At 35.9% G+C, this 17,656-nt stretch overlaps 1 protein-coding gene across 1 annotated transcript in view; it reads right to left on the bottom strand.

The window, feature by feature from the left end:
* VIPR2 (vasoactive intestinal peptide receptor 2) overlaps positions 1-17,656 on the bottom strand; it is a 44,415-nt gene that overhangs the window by 13,808 nt on the left and 12,951 nt on the right. The window contains exons 3-6 of the mRNA XM_062493864.1: positions 16,173-16,280; positions 12,415-12,512; positions 3,637-3,734; positions 466-607 (exon numbers count right to left, since the gene is read on the bottom strand). Coding sequence (XP_062349848.1) covers positions 466-607; positions 3,637-3,734; positions 12,415-12,512; positions 16,173-16,280 — 446 coding nt within the window. The remainder of the gene's footprint in view (positions 1-465; positions 608-3,636; positions 3,735-12,414; positions 12,513-16,172; positions 16,281-17,656) is intronic.

The raw sequence follows: 17,656 nt of genomic DNA on the forward strand, positions 1-17,656 counted from the left end.
ATATAGAGGAGTTAATGAAGACAACTCCTGCAAATATTTAATTTCCTGATTATTTCCCTCCCCCCACTTATACCTGTCCAATTCCTGAACCCATGATAAAGCTGCTGGAACACTTTTAGAGAAGCTGCTTTTAATCACTCTCAGCTGATGGCACTTCTGTTTGGCTTCCACCCTCCCAGCTGATGAATGCAGTGGCCATATTAATTCTGAGCTGTATCTGGTTATGATTTGTCTTGGCTGATGACAAGTTGTCCTTCACGGACATGCAAACAATATTAAGGTCTCCTTACATGTGCAGCAACCTTCTTCACCTGGATACGTCTAACACATCATTCTCCTAGTCATTATATTCTCTTCAGAATTGTCTATGCTGAAATCTTGGTACTCCTAAATATTTAAAAGGATCAGGGAGGAAAATTCAGCGACAAAATAGTGTTACACCAGGTAGCAAATGAGGTTTATTACCCATGAAGTTTGATCCTCTGGACAGTGAGCTGTGTTGGAGCTGGAATACAGAATATCATCCTTGACTAACACAGAGATTGCTCTCAGAATGAAAGAGAGGAACAGGTTCAGATGGATGTAGTTCCGAGTACAATGCAGTTTTCTAAAAAGAGATTTAAAAATGGGCATTTTAGATTTTGATGCAGAAACTGTTGAACAGACTTCTGTTACTCTGTGGACATTACTTAGCAATATGAACCTTGAGTAAGAGCATACCCCTTCCTTTTCTGTCATTTTGTCAGTGCTGCCTTGCTGTTTCCTTTCATCTCTTACTTCTGTTCAGTATCACAGACTGAAAGATCCCAGTGGTATTTCTCTCACATTTTAACATAAGCTGACAATAAACACAGGTTATTATATCCTTCTGTGTGTGCACTCATTCCAGTGTTTTTCTTGCAAATGTGACTTTGATTATCCTGGATATATTTCAGATGTGCTCTCACCTATTATTTTCTGGTTTCATTCTTTTATTTAACTCCTGTATTTTGCTACATGGTGACTTTTGATCCTATGATGTTGGTGTATGCAGGAGCAATAAAAAATGCATTCAGAACATTTGATCACCTATCCTTTCTATTCAATGAATGCAAAAACTTCTCTTCTTTAGTCTGGCAGCCATGTGAAAGCCTTACAAACAAATACCTTTAAATATTCCAAGTAAGTGAATGAGTACTCAGGGGAAGCAAGCTATTAAGTTGAGGGCTTTTCCCTGAAAATACAGTCCCTTCAAGTTTTTCCTATTTATAAGATCCTTTTTATACAAAATCCCGAGAAACCAAACTGCTAAGAGGTTTTTGTGGTCACAGCCAGCACTTTGAGCTGCACCTGGAAATAGACCAGAAGCCAAGGCATTTTAGCAAGCATGAGAAGTGAAAAAATGAAGATGCAATAGATGTAATGGCAGTGTGCAGTAGCAGTTGTGATTTTTACCAAACATATATCATTCATTCTGAAACTACTGAAGCAAGGATAGTTACAGTGAGTGTAAGGAAATAAAGAACAGATCTGCCTTGCTAGCCCTGAATTTGGCAAAGGACACAATACCAGGCTGAATTTCAAACAATTGCCCAAAATGGAGGGATTGCTGTGGCCATGCACATCCTTGGCTGAAATACCACTGTTATGTTGGACTGCATCACATGTTCCTGTGGAATTCAGAGATACATGCAAGCTGCAAATAGGAGGAAACTATTTTTCTTGAATAACTCATGTAGATGATTAGTTATTCATTCCATTCAGCAGCTCAGATACTAAATGTTGGATATATACAAGGCTGTCAGAGCAATATTTTGGAGTTGGTGGGCAAGAAATTAATTCCTAGTTCAACTATATTGGGAGGCCCCAAAACTCCTGCTAATAACAAAGATTCTTCTTGAAGGGGGCCTTGGAAGAATATACGTTGCCTCCTGAAAAAGAAGTCTGTCTTTTCCCTGACTCAACTGGAAGAGTGGAAAAAAATATCTCTAGGTGGATATTTAAATTGAAGGTTTAGAGTACACCTCTTAAATGCTGGATCTGTTACACCTGATTCTGGTGATGGGTGACATTCAGATGTCTGTAATTCTTTGTATTGGGTATGGTTTTAGGTTTTAGCAATTTTGAAACTGCAGTAGTCTGCATTGGGATCTGCCTGGAGCATTTATTGGTAGAAGGAGTATAACCATGACTGGCTCAATTCATTTTTTTAGAAGGTATTCCATTCATAATTATGGGTCATGTATCTGCTCTGAATGATCTGAATATTTAGATATTGAGAAAATTTGATGGCAGGCTGAATGGCTTACAGAACTTGCTATAGGAATATTTCATGAGAGGGATGAGGCTCTGACAAACAACATGCTGTTATCTACATATTATTTGTACTTCCTTTCTACCAAAGCTGTGAGATGTACTTTCTGGGCTTTCTTGGCCCTAAGTGGAGCAGAAAAGCTGCATGAAGTTCATAATGGAGAATATAAAGGGTATTCTGTTAGACAGGTGGAAGTGATACATAAAGGCATGAAAATGGAGGGACTGAAAAACTGTGATACTGATAAGACCATTTAAAAAGTTATTTTGCTAGCTGAAGATTGCCTTCAGTCTAAGAAAAGTCACAGAAATTAGGCAAAAGCAGCAGGCAGTACTGCCTTTTCTAACACTGCCTAACAAAAACCAGACCCAGCACAATTAGCCATACCTTTACTACTGTGCTTGGATGTGGTGAGGCTTGTACCTCAGGTTCAGTTCTGGGCCCCTCATTTCACAAAGGACATTGTGGTGCTGGAGGTGTCCAGACAAAGACAATGAAGCTGGTGAAGGGTCTAGAAAATGTCTTGTGCAGAGCAGCTGAGGGAACTGGGGTTGTTCTCTCTGGTGAAGAGGAGGCTCAGGGGAGACCTCATGGCTCTCCACAACCACCTGAAAGGAGGGTGCAGCAAGATGGGGGCTGGTCCCTTCTGCCATGATTCAAGTGAAAGGATGAGGGGAAATGGCCTTTAGTTGCATCAGAGGAGGTTCAAATTAGATTTTAGACAAATTTTCCCTGAAAGGGTGGTGAGGCACTGGAATGAGTTGCCCAGGGAGGTAGTGGAGTCAACTGTCTTTGGAAGTGTTCAAAAGGTGTTTGGATGCAGCACTTGGGAACATGGTTTAGGGGTGATTATGGCAGAGCTGGGTTGGTGGTGGGAGTAGATGACCTTGAAGGTCTCTTTCAACCTTGGTGATTTGGTGATTCTGTGATTTACAGCCCCAGTTGGACAAATTAGTGACTGCCTATGATGACAGTACCCCTGGAAACCACTCAGAATCTTCCACAAAGTATGGCTGCACTCTTGTCCAGTGGTGAGATCAGCATCCAACTAATTCTCAGGAGCAATTCAAGGTGTTGATTTTATTAACCAAATAGAAAATGCTTTAAGTAATGATTCCTAAATTACTGTTCTTTCTTACATGGGCTGAAATGCCTGCAAATTTGTAAAATGTTTTGCAAATTGGTAATATAAGAGCCAGCAGAAATCTAGTCAGCATTACATTACTGTCAGCTGTTTAACTGCAAAAAGTGTAAACTCAATGCATTTTCTAAATAGCTGAGCAATCAGACAGCAGTTAAAGATGTCTAATAATTGCTAATATTTACCCATGAAAAGCACATACCTGAAAAGGCAAAGAATTATACTTCCTGTTGTAAGAGCAATCAGAGATACGCTGTGTCCAAGGGTATAAATTGCTTTCACCCTCACATAGAAGTTGACCTGCACAAAAAAATGTATATGCAGAAACTACTTACTGATTTGTCAAATTGTCTGTGAAATTATGTAATTGTCCATTAAATAGCTCTGAAAGCTATAGCATGATTTTCATTCTTTGCTCTACAGTACATGATGAGAATGTTATATCTCTATTCCAACACATTTTGCAAGGCAACATCTCAAGACAATTTACTTCAGTAGAAAATTCAGCCTCAGGAACTCAAAACTTAGACACACAATCTGGTACCATTCCAGTGGATTATACCATGTCAGTGAGGTCAAATAAAGTATCAGATTCATCAATTTCCATGAACACAATTGAACTGGTAAGAGCAAATCAGTTTGGAAGAAAGAATTATCTCTAAAAGAGATAAATCCCCTCAGTCCTTCTGCTCTGGAGTACTTTGTAATGTAGATACACATGAACTGAATTTTAAAGACACATTTAAGTCTCATTAATTTCCTACTCTAAATGTTCAAATACTTTGTTAAATGATCACCCAAACAACCCTTTCTTTAGTAAAGTTGCTAAAACTCAGTAAGGAAATTTTTCATCAGAGGAAAAGCAGGCTGAAATGCACAGTCTGCTAATTAACTGCGTATATCTGTAAACTCACCAGCTACACACTATATTAAGTCCTATTCTGAATAATAACTTCAAGAAAAATAGGGCTAAATATATTTTCAGAATTAAACTGCTTCTCCATTTATGCCTACAACAAAGTCATTAGACTGACATTAGTTTCCACTCAAGCTAGATAAACTATTAAAACAGTGAAGTTTTTTATTACGTTATGAAATGAAAGATTTAAAAAGCCATGTAGAACATGCTACATATAAGAGACAGGATTTCAGTATTTACTGCACATGGTTATCATTTGCCTTCCCAAATGATGCTTATAAAAAGTAGCAAGGAAGCAACACTTTCAAGTGAGCTAACATAGCCAAAGGAATCTCAAATCACTCAGTGTATTTATTTTTATAGTGCTCAAAAGGCCAAGTAAGGAGGTTATTTTAGTAATCCCAATTCATGATGAAATTAGCTGAACATTCCCTTTGCAAATGTTATACAGATATGGAAAAGGCAAAATGAAATGTTGCAACTGCACTGTTGTAGATATGGTTAAAGTGGAAAAATATGGGAAGTAACTGCCATGGATCTTAAGTACATTCATAGCAACTCTTCTGTTGTTATATGTATCAACCAGTAGATTGTAGAATAGAGAGTCTTTTATACTTTGTACTTTGGTATAAAGAAAGTAGCTGTACAAACTGCATTGGGGTGATTGAGACATGTCAACAAGACAGCTGGACTGGCTTAATTTTTCATCATTCCACACCATTTTGAAAATTCTGTCTAGATTTGATTTCAGGAAAACTCCACTGACTGAGACTCTTGAAATTGGACTATTTGAATTCAGAATTCCTAAATGAAGGAAAAAAAGGTGGAAACCCTGCATGATCTTAATAACAAAGCATCACTTGTCCACCACGCTGCTGTAACAGCACCTTGAATTTATCCTCTGGCCATGTACTCTGAACTCGACAGAAACTGTCAGGCTGCTGCACATGAAGTGACTCTTGTCACTTTGCCCTACTAGGGAGAACACAAGAGGTTGTCTCCTGCCAGAAAAACCCACACTATTTCATGTAATGTTTCTGGCATTCTGTGCACACACATGACCCCTACAACAAATAGTCTGACTAAAATCAAAAGAAGAACCCCGTGTACCTCTAGTCCTGCAAACAGCTGTTGGTATCAGCAGGATTGAGTCTCTCTGCTGACTGTTCCTTTGCCAAACAGATGAATGTGAAATAACTGCATGGAAATATGTCAAGACTGAAGTTAATCAGCCAAGAGTGCTTGGACATTACCTTAATAATGACCATGGTCATTTTGTTCAAGCTAAGCACAAGAAAATTAGAAATAATTACACAGTTGAAATTATTTTATCACATGATAATAATTATCCTGTAGTCTACATTTGAAATGGTAGAAAAGAACATCTTTCCCTTTTTCTCAGATATTTTAGTGGTTTAGTTTTATAATGGACAGAAATCTTAGGTGCTACATAATTTTCTACTGCTTCTCAAACTGTTGCAAAGGTAAGTAAACAATAACTCATTTTAATCCATTAAATGAAAAATTACAATTATTCAAATTCATGTGTTTTGATTTCCCAAAAAAAGACTTAGGTTATTAGAATGCCTTAGATTGTTAGCATGAAGTACTTTATCAGACTCAGCACCAAAGATGATGCAATCATACTGCTCCTTACATTTCCTGTATGAATGTAAAACAGATGTATCTTAATTTACCTGTAAGACCTCTAGAACTCCTACAGAGTCAACAAAAAAATTAGTAAATGGTGTTCTCAAATTATATGTCAGTTAAACATAAACACAAAATCCATAAAGACAAAGAATTAAATTACATATTATGCTGTGACAATTGAAAATCAGGAAATTCATTAGACTGATATTGGCTTAGTCACAGCTATTAAATGTTTGTCACTCATCTGTATTTTAGCTAATACCCTTTAGAAACAAATTGTTTGTATTGTAGTGGTGCAAAAGAAACAGGCAAAGCAATGCCAAATCTGATAGCAAAAAAACCAATGCCTTTTATACAAAATGGGCTATCTTATTTATTTCTTACTACTCTGTGTGAGCCATAATTACCCAGGTCTCAAGTAACATTTTGTTTTAACCTCTGCACTTAAAATATAAATGTGCATGATTGGCAGAAATAAAACGACTGCAACAAAGGCATGGATTGACCAAAAGAGAATTTCAGAAATTATATTTTCAACATATTTAAACACAGAAGAAATACCATAACTCCTTCAGATTTTATAGCTCTTTTCAAAGGAAAAACTGATTCAAGTCATACACATGAAATTGAAATGCCATTATGAAATTGAAATGACATAAACTTTTCTGCAGGTCTAAGAAAATTAATACTTTTGTCTTCATAATAAGAACAGCTGGCCTTTGCAAAGTATTCACGGGATTATTTAAGCAATGCAGATTCCAAATCTGAAATCCAACTATTTATTTTAAACTTCTGAGAAAAATATTAAAATTACAACCACCAAACTAAAGTCAATATGTTGTTAGGCAGAGAAAAAAAATCAGTGGCTTATGATTTTCAGGAAAAAATCATGGAAATGTTTACAGGAAGTGTAAATGTTTTCTAAAGAGCTAATCCTAACATGTCTGTGGCTACTTAATGTTCATAGGTTTTAAAGGGCACAAACCCCCACACATAAAATGAAGTTCGATTAGTACAAGTTCACCTATTTTGTCTTAACTTCATTAAATTTTTTGTAAAATCTATTTTTAGGCAACTTGTGTTTTGTTTTCTTAGAAAAGGCACCTGTTTCTGCTAATGTTTTCTTTAAATTTAGTTTCATGTTATTTTTATTAAGTTCAGGAGACAGAACTCTTCTGTTTATTTAGAAAATAGCACAGAAGAGAAGAGGCTTCCTAGGCAAAGCTGACATCACCCGGTAGAGCTCTCAAGCACAGCCTTGGTTTGGAAGGACCTCTAGGGGTGAGAAGGTACCTCAGTGCTGGTGGAGAAAACACGGGAGAAAGTTAAGGGCTTGATTCTTTGTCCAAAGGAGTTTTGCTGTTGACCACAGATCACTCTAAATGTACAAGAAATGCCCTCAACTTTTTGTTCATTTACTCAGAAATATAATTTATCACTGCCAAGGAATATATGACCATTATCTTCCCAACTGACTCTTCATTTTGTTTATTCCATGGGCTAATATAATCCTGAAATATTTCAGTAGAGTTCCCTTTTTACAGGTATAATTAATTACAACTGTATTAAAATTTGTGAGCTTAAATTTTCATGATCCATGTGTCATTATTTGAATATTGCATAATATTTGAATATTCGTACTTGAAGAACACATCAGAAAATTTTAAATGGTACAAACTTACAAATGTAAAATATGAACTGGGCCTAGCAAATGAGTTCACTGCTTTAGAAACACTGAAATGAGAAAATTCAAATAGAAATGGAGTAAGGAACCCTAGTTCTTTCCTTCTGCAAAATTATCAACAAGGCAGTAGCCATTTTTCAAATCTTGTACTTATACAAGAAAAAATATAAACTAAGATAAAGAGACAGATTACATGTTATAGAAAACTATTTTTTCTCTTATAGGACATCTCTACACAATTTAAAATTATGTATGTAGAGAAGAATAGAATTTACTAATAAGACATGTAATAAAATTGGTATTCTTTATGGTATTTAATAATCTTTATACAAGTAATTAATTGTATCATTTTTCTGACATTTTTCCTTCAATTCACTTTGAGCCTAAACATCACCCAAAAAAAGATGAGATCAGCATTGCCATAAGTATCTCTTAGTAATAGTGGCATCATTAATTTTAATTATGCCAGTCAGAATGTCTTCTTATTCAAAGTTCCCTAACCGAGTGGGAGAGATGCCAACTTTGGAAATGCACAAACTTCCACATTTTCCTGTGTAAACATGTATCAGCAGATGTATCTGTGAATGTGAACACTCATTGCGTACTGAAATTTAGCAGTTTGCTGAATATTCTGCGATTAAAGTGAATTCCCTCTCTGCTTTACAAGAGAGAACATCAGATAATATTCTGTCCTAGTCCTCACTTGAAGTTAATGGAAGATTTTGCACTTATTTTAAGGTCTCTTAATCACACCTCATGGAAAAATATTAATGAAAAAAACAGCATAACAGAAATTAATTTAGCATGACTTACAGGCACCATAAAACACATTGGTAGATGTCTGCCTTGTGTCAGATTTTGGTGGGAGGCAAGGATTCCATTTAGACTCACTACAAACCATCCATTACTGCAGAGCAATGCTGCACTCCACAGACAGCAGCAATCTGTTTTCTAGGGACAGCTACTACAGCCAAGGCACTGCTTGTGTCACTCTGCCCTCGCTGCCTCGACTCCACCTGTCTGGGGTGGTGTTTCTGCTGCTCACTCCAGGAATCTGGCCAAATGGGGGATGCTTCTTTCATGGATGATGCTCCTACTAAAGCCACAAGCTGCAGCAGTATCATCACAGTCAACAGCCCTGAGGATCTTTCTCCCCATGAATTTCTCTTCATATGACACTACACATTCAAATCACACAGCTTTTAACTTGCATGTAGTGAGGCTTTTGTGTGATCTAATAAATCCTGGGCCAATTCACACTAAGATCAGACAAAGCTGTATTAATAGATTCAGCCACTATTTTAAATAAAGCGGACACATTTCAGTGCTTTACATTTACCAGACATCATGCTGTATATTAATAATGCTGACACAGAGTTTAATAACTTCTGACAACAGCTAGGACATATCTACAGCTTGTTCAGTCTAACAGAAGATGTCAAAGTATGTCAAGGAAAGTCTGCAGTGAGGCTTAGTTTGGTTAACACACCTTGATGAATGTTTCTAACGGGTCAAATCACACTTGGTTTTTTTGCTGTTTGCATTTTGTACTGCCATGAGTTCCACAGAAATATAAAAGGGGAAAAAACCCCTTATCTGAATACCTAGGATTAATCTAAAACTTGATCTTGAAGTTTAGCAGTAACTATTTTACTTGAAGAAAAAGGTCTGGAAGTATATAATAAAGGTTTAGATCTACACTTTGACGCCAGAACATAAAAAAAAACATAAAAATATATTGTACAGACATTACCATTGTCATGTTTTAACCCCAGTGGCAACAAAACATCACACACAACCACTCCCTCCCTCCTCCCCCTGCCATGGGTGAGGAGAACTGGGAGGAAGGATAAGAAGACAAGTGGTGCCCAAGTCCACTGCTCAGCAGCCCCTGACTGATGCCCAGCCCATTCTTGAGCAGCAACTGAGAGCTCCCAGCCAGCTCCTCCCAGTTTATACACTGGACATGACATTCTGTGGTGGGGAATATCCCTCTGGCCAGTTGGGGTCAGCTCTCCTGGCCATGCTCTCACCCAGCTCCTTGAGCACGGGCTTGCTGGCAGAGCACAGGAAGCTGAAAAGTCCCAGATTTAGGGTAAGCACTGCTTAGCAACAGCTAAAACACCACTGTGTTATCAACACTATTGTCACACTAAAATCAAAACACAGCCCTGTACCAGCTACTAGAAAGAAAATTAACTCCTTCCTAGCTGAAACAGTCATATTCATCAAACTGGTCCCCCATAAATAGTGTCATGGCAAGAGCAGTAAAGAACACTAAGTTCTAATATAGAATAAGCCAAGGGTTTTTTATCAAGCATTTACAGTTAATTTCAAAACTTTAAGCAAATATTTTCTTTTTATAGCACCTGCTAATCATTAACATGGACTAAAAATGGAACACTTTAGTTTGAACATAAAATCAATGCAAACTGTGGAAGCACGCAAGATCTTTCTGTAAGGAAATAAGAGGTGACATATTTATGCTATTTTTAATAAATTTCCTCATTTCACTGCGTTTTTAGGCATAGCAATTTGGTACCTGTTAACAAATTACTCAGTATTTGCTCACGGATCTTTATCGTTTAAACCTTCTCTAGAATATTCAAAGCTTGTCAAAGCTGCCCAAAACAAATTCATACGTGCAAAGAGATATATACCAGTGAGTATGCATATATACACAATATGTAGAGTAGGCAGAGAAATAAGCCCCCTTTGCATTGAAAAATCTGTACCTTAAAAGACAGAAAAAAACCCCTACAGGAACAATTACTTGGATCTATAATGGAAATTCATTCAGCAGTGGAGATGCAGGCACCAAAATTGCACCCAAGACTGTTCCAACCTACTCCTCTAACATCATCTTCAAATGAAAACATAAGGAAGAAAACTTAAGACTCACTGTAGGAAAATTATTTTTCCACCTTCCCTAAAATATGACTTAAGGTAACTTTGAGGATAACCTCATATGCTTCACAACCCATACTGCAGAGCATGTTGTTGCATGACATTTTTATGCTCAGAATACTCAGTACCCAAATATTAGGACTTTATTTTTAGCTCTCAGATTTGAAATATTAGATTAAAAAAAAAAAAGAAAGAAAAAGAAAAAAAAAAAGGAAGAACTATACTGATTTATGCTTAGTAAAGACTTTGGTTTGAGAGGCTACCATTGAGCACTAAAATCCAAATTCAAGATGACATCTTCTGTAAAGAAGTAAACTAGTAAACTCTAAAGAACTAAACAAGTAGCTGGTGCAGAATCTCAAATACCTTCTGAAATCTCACTGTTGCATGATGCTTTCATTTTTCTACTGTGTCTATGATTTATATTATATGTATATTTTTCAATTGTATGTTTGCCAATAATGTCCCAGTACCTGCTTTCCACATCCCTCTCTTGATTTTCATCCTCACACTTTTATTATTTGCTTTTATCAAGACTTTTGCAAATGTTGCTACTTTATCTTATTTCAAGTTGTCTAGGTTAATTCCTGCTCAATTTGCATTTCATTCACCTCCTTCAAATTACTAATGAATATGTCAAACAAGACCTGCTTTTCTATTATACTAGTCTTCTAACTGTTTCTCACTACTTGAAATATTATATTTTGTTAATTTGAATTTTTATGTTTTGATCCATTTTCACACCACATGACAATTCCTGGACTGAGTGACAATGTTTAAAGGGGCTGTTTTAGCAGTAACACATGTGTGTTCCCAAGCTGTCAGATGACACAGAAGTTTTAGAATTTGTCTTCAGAAAAGTTGGGAAAACAGTATGCTCTCTCAATTTTCTCTATTATCTATTTTCAAATACAGTAATGGTTGGGCTTTTGAAGACAGAAAAAGCCAAAACCTTCCGGCCTGAGCTGGAATACCAGTGCATCTCTTGAAGCCAGACAGAACAGATCTGCTACAGCTATTCCACACACACTAAACTCCAGGGAAAAAAAACAACTGGCCAAATATCTTTGTTCATGAGAGGACTTAATCTGTTTTGGGCAACAAGAGTTATACTGACACTATGAGCTCATCCTTGTAAACAAACTCCTGCTCTGTTAGCCTCAGCAGGAAAACAGACAGAAAATACATAAAACATGATGTTAAAAACCCTTCCCTCAGCAAAAAGAGACAGTATCTGCAAAGTGGACAAATTCAATTTTCCATGCATAGTGCATTTAGGATACCTTCTGAATAACTTAAAACTGCTAGCATAATTTCAAGTCCAATATAAATCTGCCAGTAACTCCAATGACCTAAATCAATTCTATTCAACTTGTAACTTTAACACATAGCATCAACCAAATGGTGCATGTGATATTAACAGATTAGAACAGATTATTGGTATTAGGTTTCAAGATAACTTTTAAAAAACATTCTTTTGAAATAACAAACTTCTAGAAATAACACAATGCAAAATATATGGTGCACCAGCTGAGTAGCACTGCAGTATTAGATATACAGATGCTTTACTGCAATTATCAACTGTTTATAGCCTTGAGTTCCAAACAGTCACTGGGTTCTATATTCCTGATTTTATCTCACTAGACAACTGCAATCCAAGCATATTGCAACCAATGCTATGAAAAATTACTGCAGATTTTCATTAAATCTCATTTTTATTCAGTCTGAGTAAAATGGGATTTATTTAGAAGCAGAATATATATGATAGCTGTACTGAACACCATCATCAAAATGAATAGAAAAAGTATTTTTCCTACCTTATAATCATCTTCATAGTCATTATAACCACAAGTACTTAAGATGTCAGGAAATATATCTGACCATCCATTACTTGTACAGTTTTTACTAATGTTTCCTGTAAAGCAAAATTAGAGAGTTTAAATCAGAAAGATTCAAAAATCTCCTCATCAATGACTTCTTAAACAATCTAACTGTATCATTAGCTGGTCACAAGCTCTTTTTCCTTTATTTCCTAGTATTCAACCTAGCCCTTTCCTTTCATGTGCTTTTCACTCATATTACTTTGGCTTTTACTCTTACTTGGAATTGCCTTTGCACTACAGAGAAACAGAAGTAAACCCAAGACTTTTCCTTTGGTACAACAACAATTTCTGTCACACATCTGCAAAAGCCTAAACTGTTCTATTTTATTTAAAATGCTCAGGTGTAAACGGGCTATTCACCTTGTAAAGGGGCTATTTGTAGGCAAAGTAATTTGCAAGAAAAGTCATTTCAGTGAGAGTGGTTCTAACCTCCTATTTAAGACTTCTGAGAAGCCAATACCAAGGGATCTGCTGAAGAGTTACAAAAGCTCTCAGACATTAAGGTGATGACTTACTGCTGCAGCAAAGGTTGGTAAGTTTGCTAATGGAGTTTGAAGGCCAAATTATGTCATAAGCTGAAGAATGAGGAATAAAGATGCATGCTGAACTTCACTCTTTGAACCAATACTGAAACACTGTAGCACAGGGAATGCACAGGACATGTGAAAGGAGTTTTGAACATTTATTAATATCAGAAAGTTTCTCTTTGGAACTGACTGAAAAAGTTGAATCTTTCCAGAGATGAAATCACACAGATGAGATAGGGGCAACCCATGATTCTACTTCTCAATCTAATTAAAATGAATTAATTTTCTTGCAATATGGAACAACTTCAAGAGGGGAAAACAGAAAAGCCTGATGTCAGACTACAGAATAGTCATCACATTTACTATAACTCTTTCAATATTAACTCATAGCCAACTTCCCCTCACATTTCTTAGAACAATTTGTGTATCTATGATACTCGAAATCTGTAATGACATACTGCTTTGGTTTGGAGTTTACCACTGGTCTATAATTGACTTAAAGATGCCTGGTTTTCACCATAGAAAAATCAATTTATGTGTCATAGGTCAGTGTTGGTCAAGAATAACCAACCTTGTTTATATACACTCCAAACTGAAGCTTTTGTGATCTTTACTTTGTTGATTGGTTACTGGAATTCCTTCTTTGTATAAAGTCTTCAGTGCAAAGTTGTAAATATCCCATAAATGGTTCACCAGCCAACAACCAAATCTTTCCAGCTAATAAAAAGGCCTTGACCTAAACCCACAGTCTCCTCAAACAACGGGATCACTTTTGCCATTTGGCACAGAAATGACATTTTTAAAAGAAAATGTAACCTATTTATAAACTGTGAAGAGTCTTCACTTTAAAAGTACATCAAGATTCTCTGACTAGGCAGAGCAGAGGAATGTGTTAACAGAACCACAAATTGCGTCAAAGCCAGTTTTGCAAGAAAAAACTCAATGTACTCAAGATGCTGAGCTATTTTCTACTTCAAATTCTTCAATACCTTCTAACCTAAAGAGAGTTGGGCAATGTTCTAGAAAGGCAATATTTATTTCTACACCACCTTTTCATGCAATTAAACATTTCAGATGGAAAACTTATTTAAAAACTATAACTTGACACATACATTTTGAATAAAAACTTTACAGAATAACTTTCTGAGATTCATAAACTTGTACAATACAGGCAAAACATTATAGGATAATATGACTGCTTTTATGGTAAAAATTCTTTTAATCAGATTATTAAATACAATACAGAATTAATCATGTGGTATGCTTAAATTATAACATAGAGCACCACAGAAAAAATTTTGAGCCAGCTCTCCATAAGTTCTAAAGATGAGAAGACAACTACTTTTTAAAGTTCACAATTTAAATTGGGAAATCCTTTAAGGAATTGGTGGTATTTAAAAGCCTACTTGTGGTTTGGAATATGTGCATAACAATAAGGTAGTCTAGATCATGTTATAGTAGAATATTAGCTCCTCTTAAACACTAAAAGCTACATCTCACAAGTCTGGCTAAATAAAAAGAGCTAAATTTTTTGTTTGAAGGTATTTCCATAATTTTCCACTACAAGAATGAAGTTAATTTGTAATGTGCTGTGTATGAATTAAATAAATGACATATTCCTGAGCACAATCAACTTAGGAAAGCACCAAGATGCTTAGTTAGCTCTTAAACTGAATCAACCATGCAAAATGTTTGTTGGCTTCCCTCTCTGAAATTATAGAAAGATCAGGTTTAAAAAACACTCTTAATTGAACAGGAACCTCTAAAAATCAACCCTGTTAGTTCCACAAGCAGGAAATAAACAGGTAGCAATGGAAAAAAGCTGGATCCAGGAAAATTGTAGCAAAGTATAAAATGAAGTAATCTTTCAGTCTTGCTGACACCATGGCAAAGTGAGATAGAGTTGTAATACACTGTGAAGGTTTCAGACTTAAGTATTTATTGCAGTTGTTTTATAGTAAAATTAAAAAGTTGTCATAATATAACTAAAGTTTGTGAAATAAACTCCAGGGAGAGTGTGAATGCTCCGGCTTTTGGCAAATAAACAGAAGCAGCGTGATTTAATTCAGATTTTGAATTTTTGATATTTGTTTGCTTTGTCTCATGACAACACTTCATTATCTTTGTTTGAGTAATTTGAAAACTTTATAGATTTCACAACATTTAGCGATGATTACACATACTTTCCCCTTTATAAATTGTTTAGACTATTCATGATAAACTAATCAAGATTCACCAGTTCCAGGAATGAAAACCTTTGCTCATCTGTAGATTGTTTTACTTATCTATTTTTTTATAAACAAGATTTATTCCACAGTCTTGAGTCTAAAGGTATTTTAGTCATATCCCAAACTAGACTCTAAGTTAAAATTAATATTGTTAAAGCTCTCTACAAAGACACCAACCACCCCTCCCATCCCCCCCAAGAAAGAGTAACATAACTGTAGTAAGTTTTTCATCTTTCACCAGCTCTTCATGACAATGGTTTCCCACCTGAGCAATGGGGATAAGACTTTTCCTCCAGCATTTTGAGACACATGTGAAATACTCTTGTGTGCATCATCTATTTTCCAAACCCCACTTACATGCCACAGGGCAAAATATGATGTATTGACAAGATGGTGCAAAAGGTGGGAGACTTAAACCAGCTCATTGTTTCAGCAGTCTGAGACACTGATTAGCTCTTTTCAAGCTCCATTAAAAAGCAGAATAAAAGGTTTCATAATAACTACCTTAAATTGCAATAGCAGTAATTTTTAGGCATTATCTGTTAATGTGGGCTCTTTATTCTCACAACGGCAAGGCAGAGCTCCCCTCCTGAGGCACAGAAGGAACAACCTACACGTGACCTGCTGCCAACTCTTAGAGATGTCAGTCAGGCTCAGCTGCCTTAATAATTAACAAAATAGGTCAAAAAAAGCAAGCAATGTCAGCAGCTTTGGTGAGTGTCACTGTATCAGAAAATATATTTAGTATCTAACTCAAAGAACACCAAACAGAACACAAATATGATAATTTGGTCTTTTCATGGCATATCCTGAACAGCTCTGACAAGACTTTTTAATCTATTAAAAAAAATTAAACCACCAAATAAACCATTTTCAGCACATTATGTTGCAGAATACCAGAGAGAAGCCAGTAAAAATACACCTTGAAATAAAATACCTGGTTTACCAGAGAAAAGGCTAAATACTTTTGGACAAGGGACAGTGACAGTCTCTCCAATCTTCGCAGGACGCCAACAGGTGATGTTATCCCAAACTCCAACACATCCTGAAACAAAGCCAGGGTTAACGGACTTGAAAGCTGGGTTTACCTTATAAAGACCTGTAGAAAGCTTTGGATAAGCAGTTGAAAAAATATTAGATTCCTTCAAGAAAGCTACAAAGATGATATTGTCTATGAAAACTTTAAAGGAATCATAAGAGTCTGTTGATTAACCAGCCAGTTTTTAGGTCAGTTAATACACTGTTTGCAAAATGTCTCATTAAAACAATGTCATTGTGATGTGAGGATGCTAAGAAAAAGTAAGAAACATTAAAAAATAACTCCTGAGCATTGATATGGATTATTAAGTACTGCAAAATTTTGAGAATTTCCTAATCACAGTTAAAATGGACTTTTCTATCGAGCAGATTGAACATCACAAATAAATATATAAGTAGGTCATTGGACTCAGCACCACATTTGATAGGAATGCATTATGATTGCAGAGTGTTTGGAACAATAGGCATGGACTTACAGAATAATCTCAAACTAAATAATAGACATTTGAACAAAGAATACTTCTATATATTGGTTTCAGGAAGGTGAGGGGGGCCTTCAAATTTCAGACATTTTACAGTGGCAGTAAATGCTTGTTACAAGAGTAGAGATGCTTGTAGAGAGTAACTTGCTACAGCTTTGCCTATGTTGATATCCACATTAATGTGGCCCAAAGGTTGTATTGTGTGAATGAGTGTAAATCTCCCTGTAGCCGCTACAGGCACTTGGCTCAATCATGCCCTGTTTAAAGGTGTCTGTTTATAATGCACCATATCTTCTAAATTAAGCAAAGACCTATGAAAGTTTGTCAACACAAGCCTTGCGAAGACAAAGTGGTAAGGAGATGTTACTCATATTATCTCAGTTTAAATTATTTAAAAAAAAAGAAATCATGCAAAATTCTGGGCATTTATGTCTTCAGATAAGGCAATTAAAATTTTAAATTTGTAATTAATGGTAAAGACAGAAATCAAACTATCATCCCACCGGTGTTATCTCCATAAGATTATTTGCAGTATAAGGGACAGTTTGTTCCTTCCAGTAGAGAACATAAAACTTGGATTGGGAACTGCTCACAGCCATATTATTCTTCAGAATATTTATAGTATTAGCAATTCATTATTAATTTATTTTCACTGGTGAGGTCATGCCCAAAATCAAGCCACACGAGTTAAATGGAACTTGAAAAAGGAATATTTAGAAGTTCTATATTTGTATAAAAACTTTTTTAGTGCAATTAGACTTGGACAGCTTGTGTTGACTTAAAATGTGCAGCATCCTGCTTTCAAAGTTTAAGTTACTTTCAAAGTACACGTAAACTAGAGAACCAAAGAATGTGTTACAGGACCAGCAGCTGGATTTGTCCCAGGGCTATGTCCTTGCTG

Source organism: Cinclus cinclus, chromosome 1 (assembly GCF_963662255.1).
Source record: "Cinclus cinclus chromosome 1, bCinCin1.1, whole genome shotgun sequence".
NCBI lineage: Eukaryota > Metazoa > Chordata > Aves > Passeriformes > Cinclidae > Cinclus > Cinclus cinclus.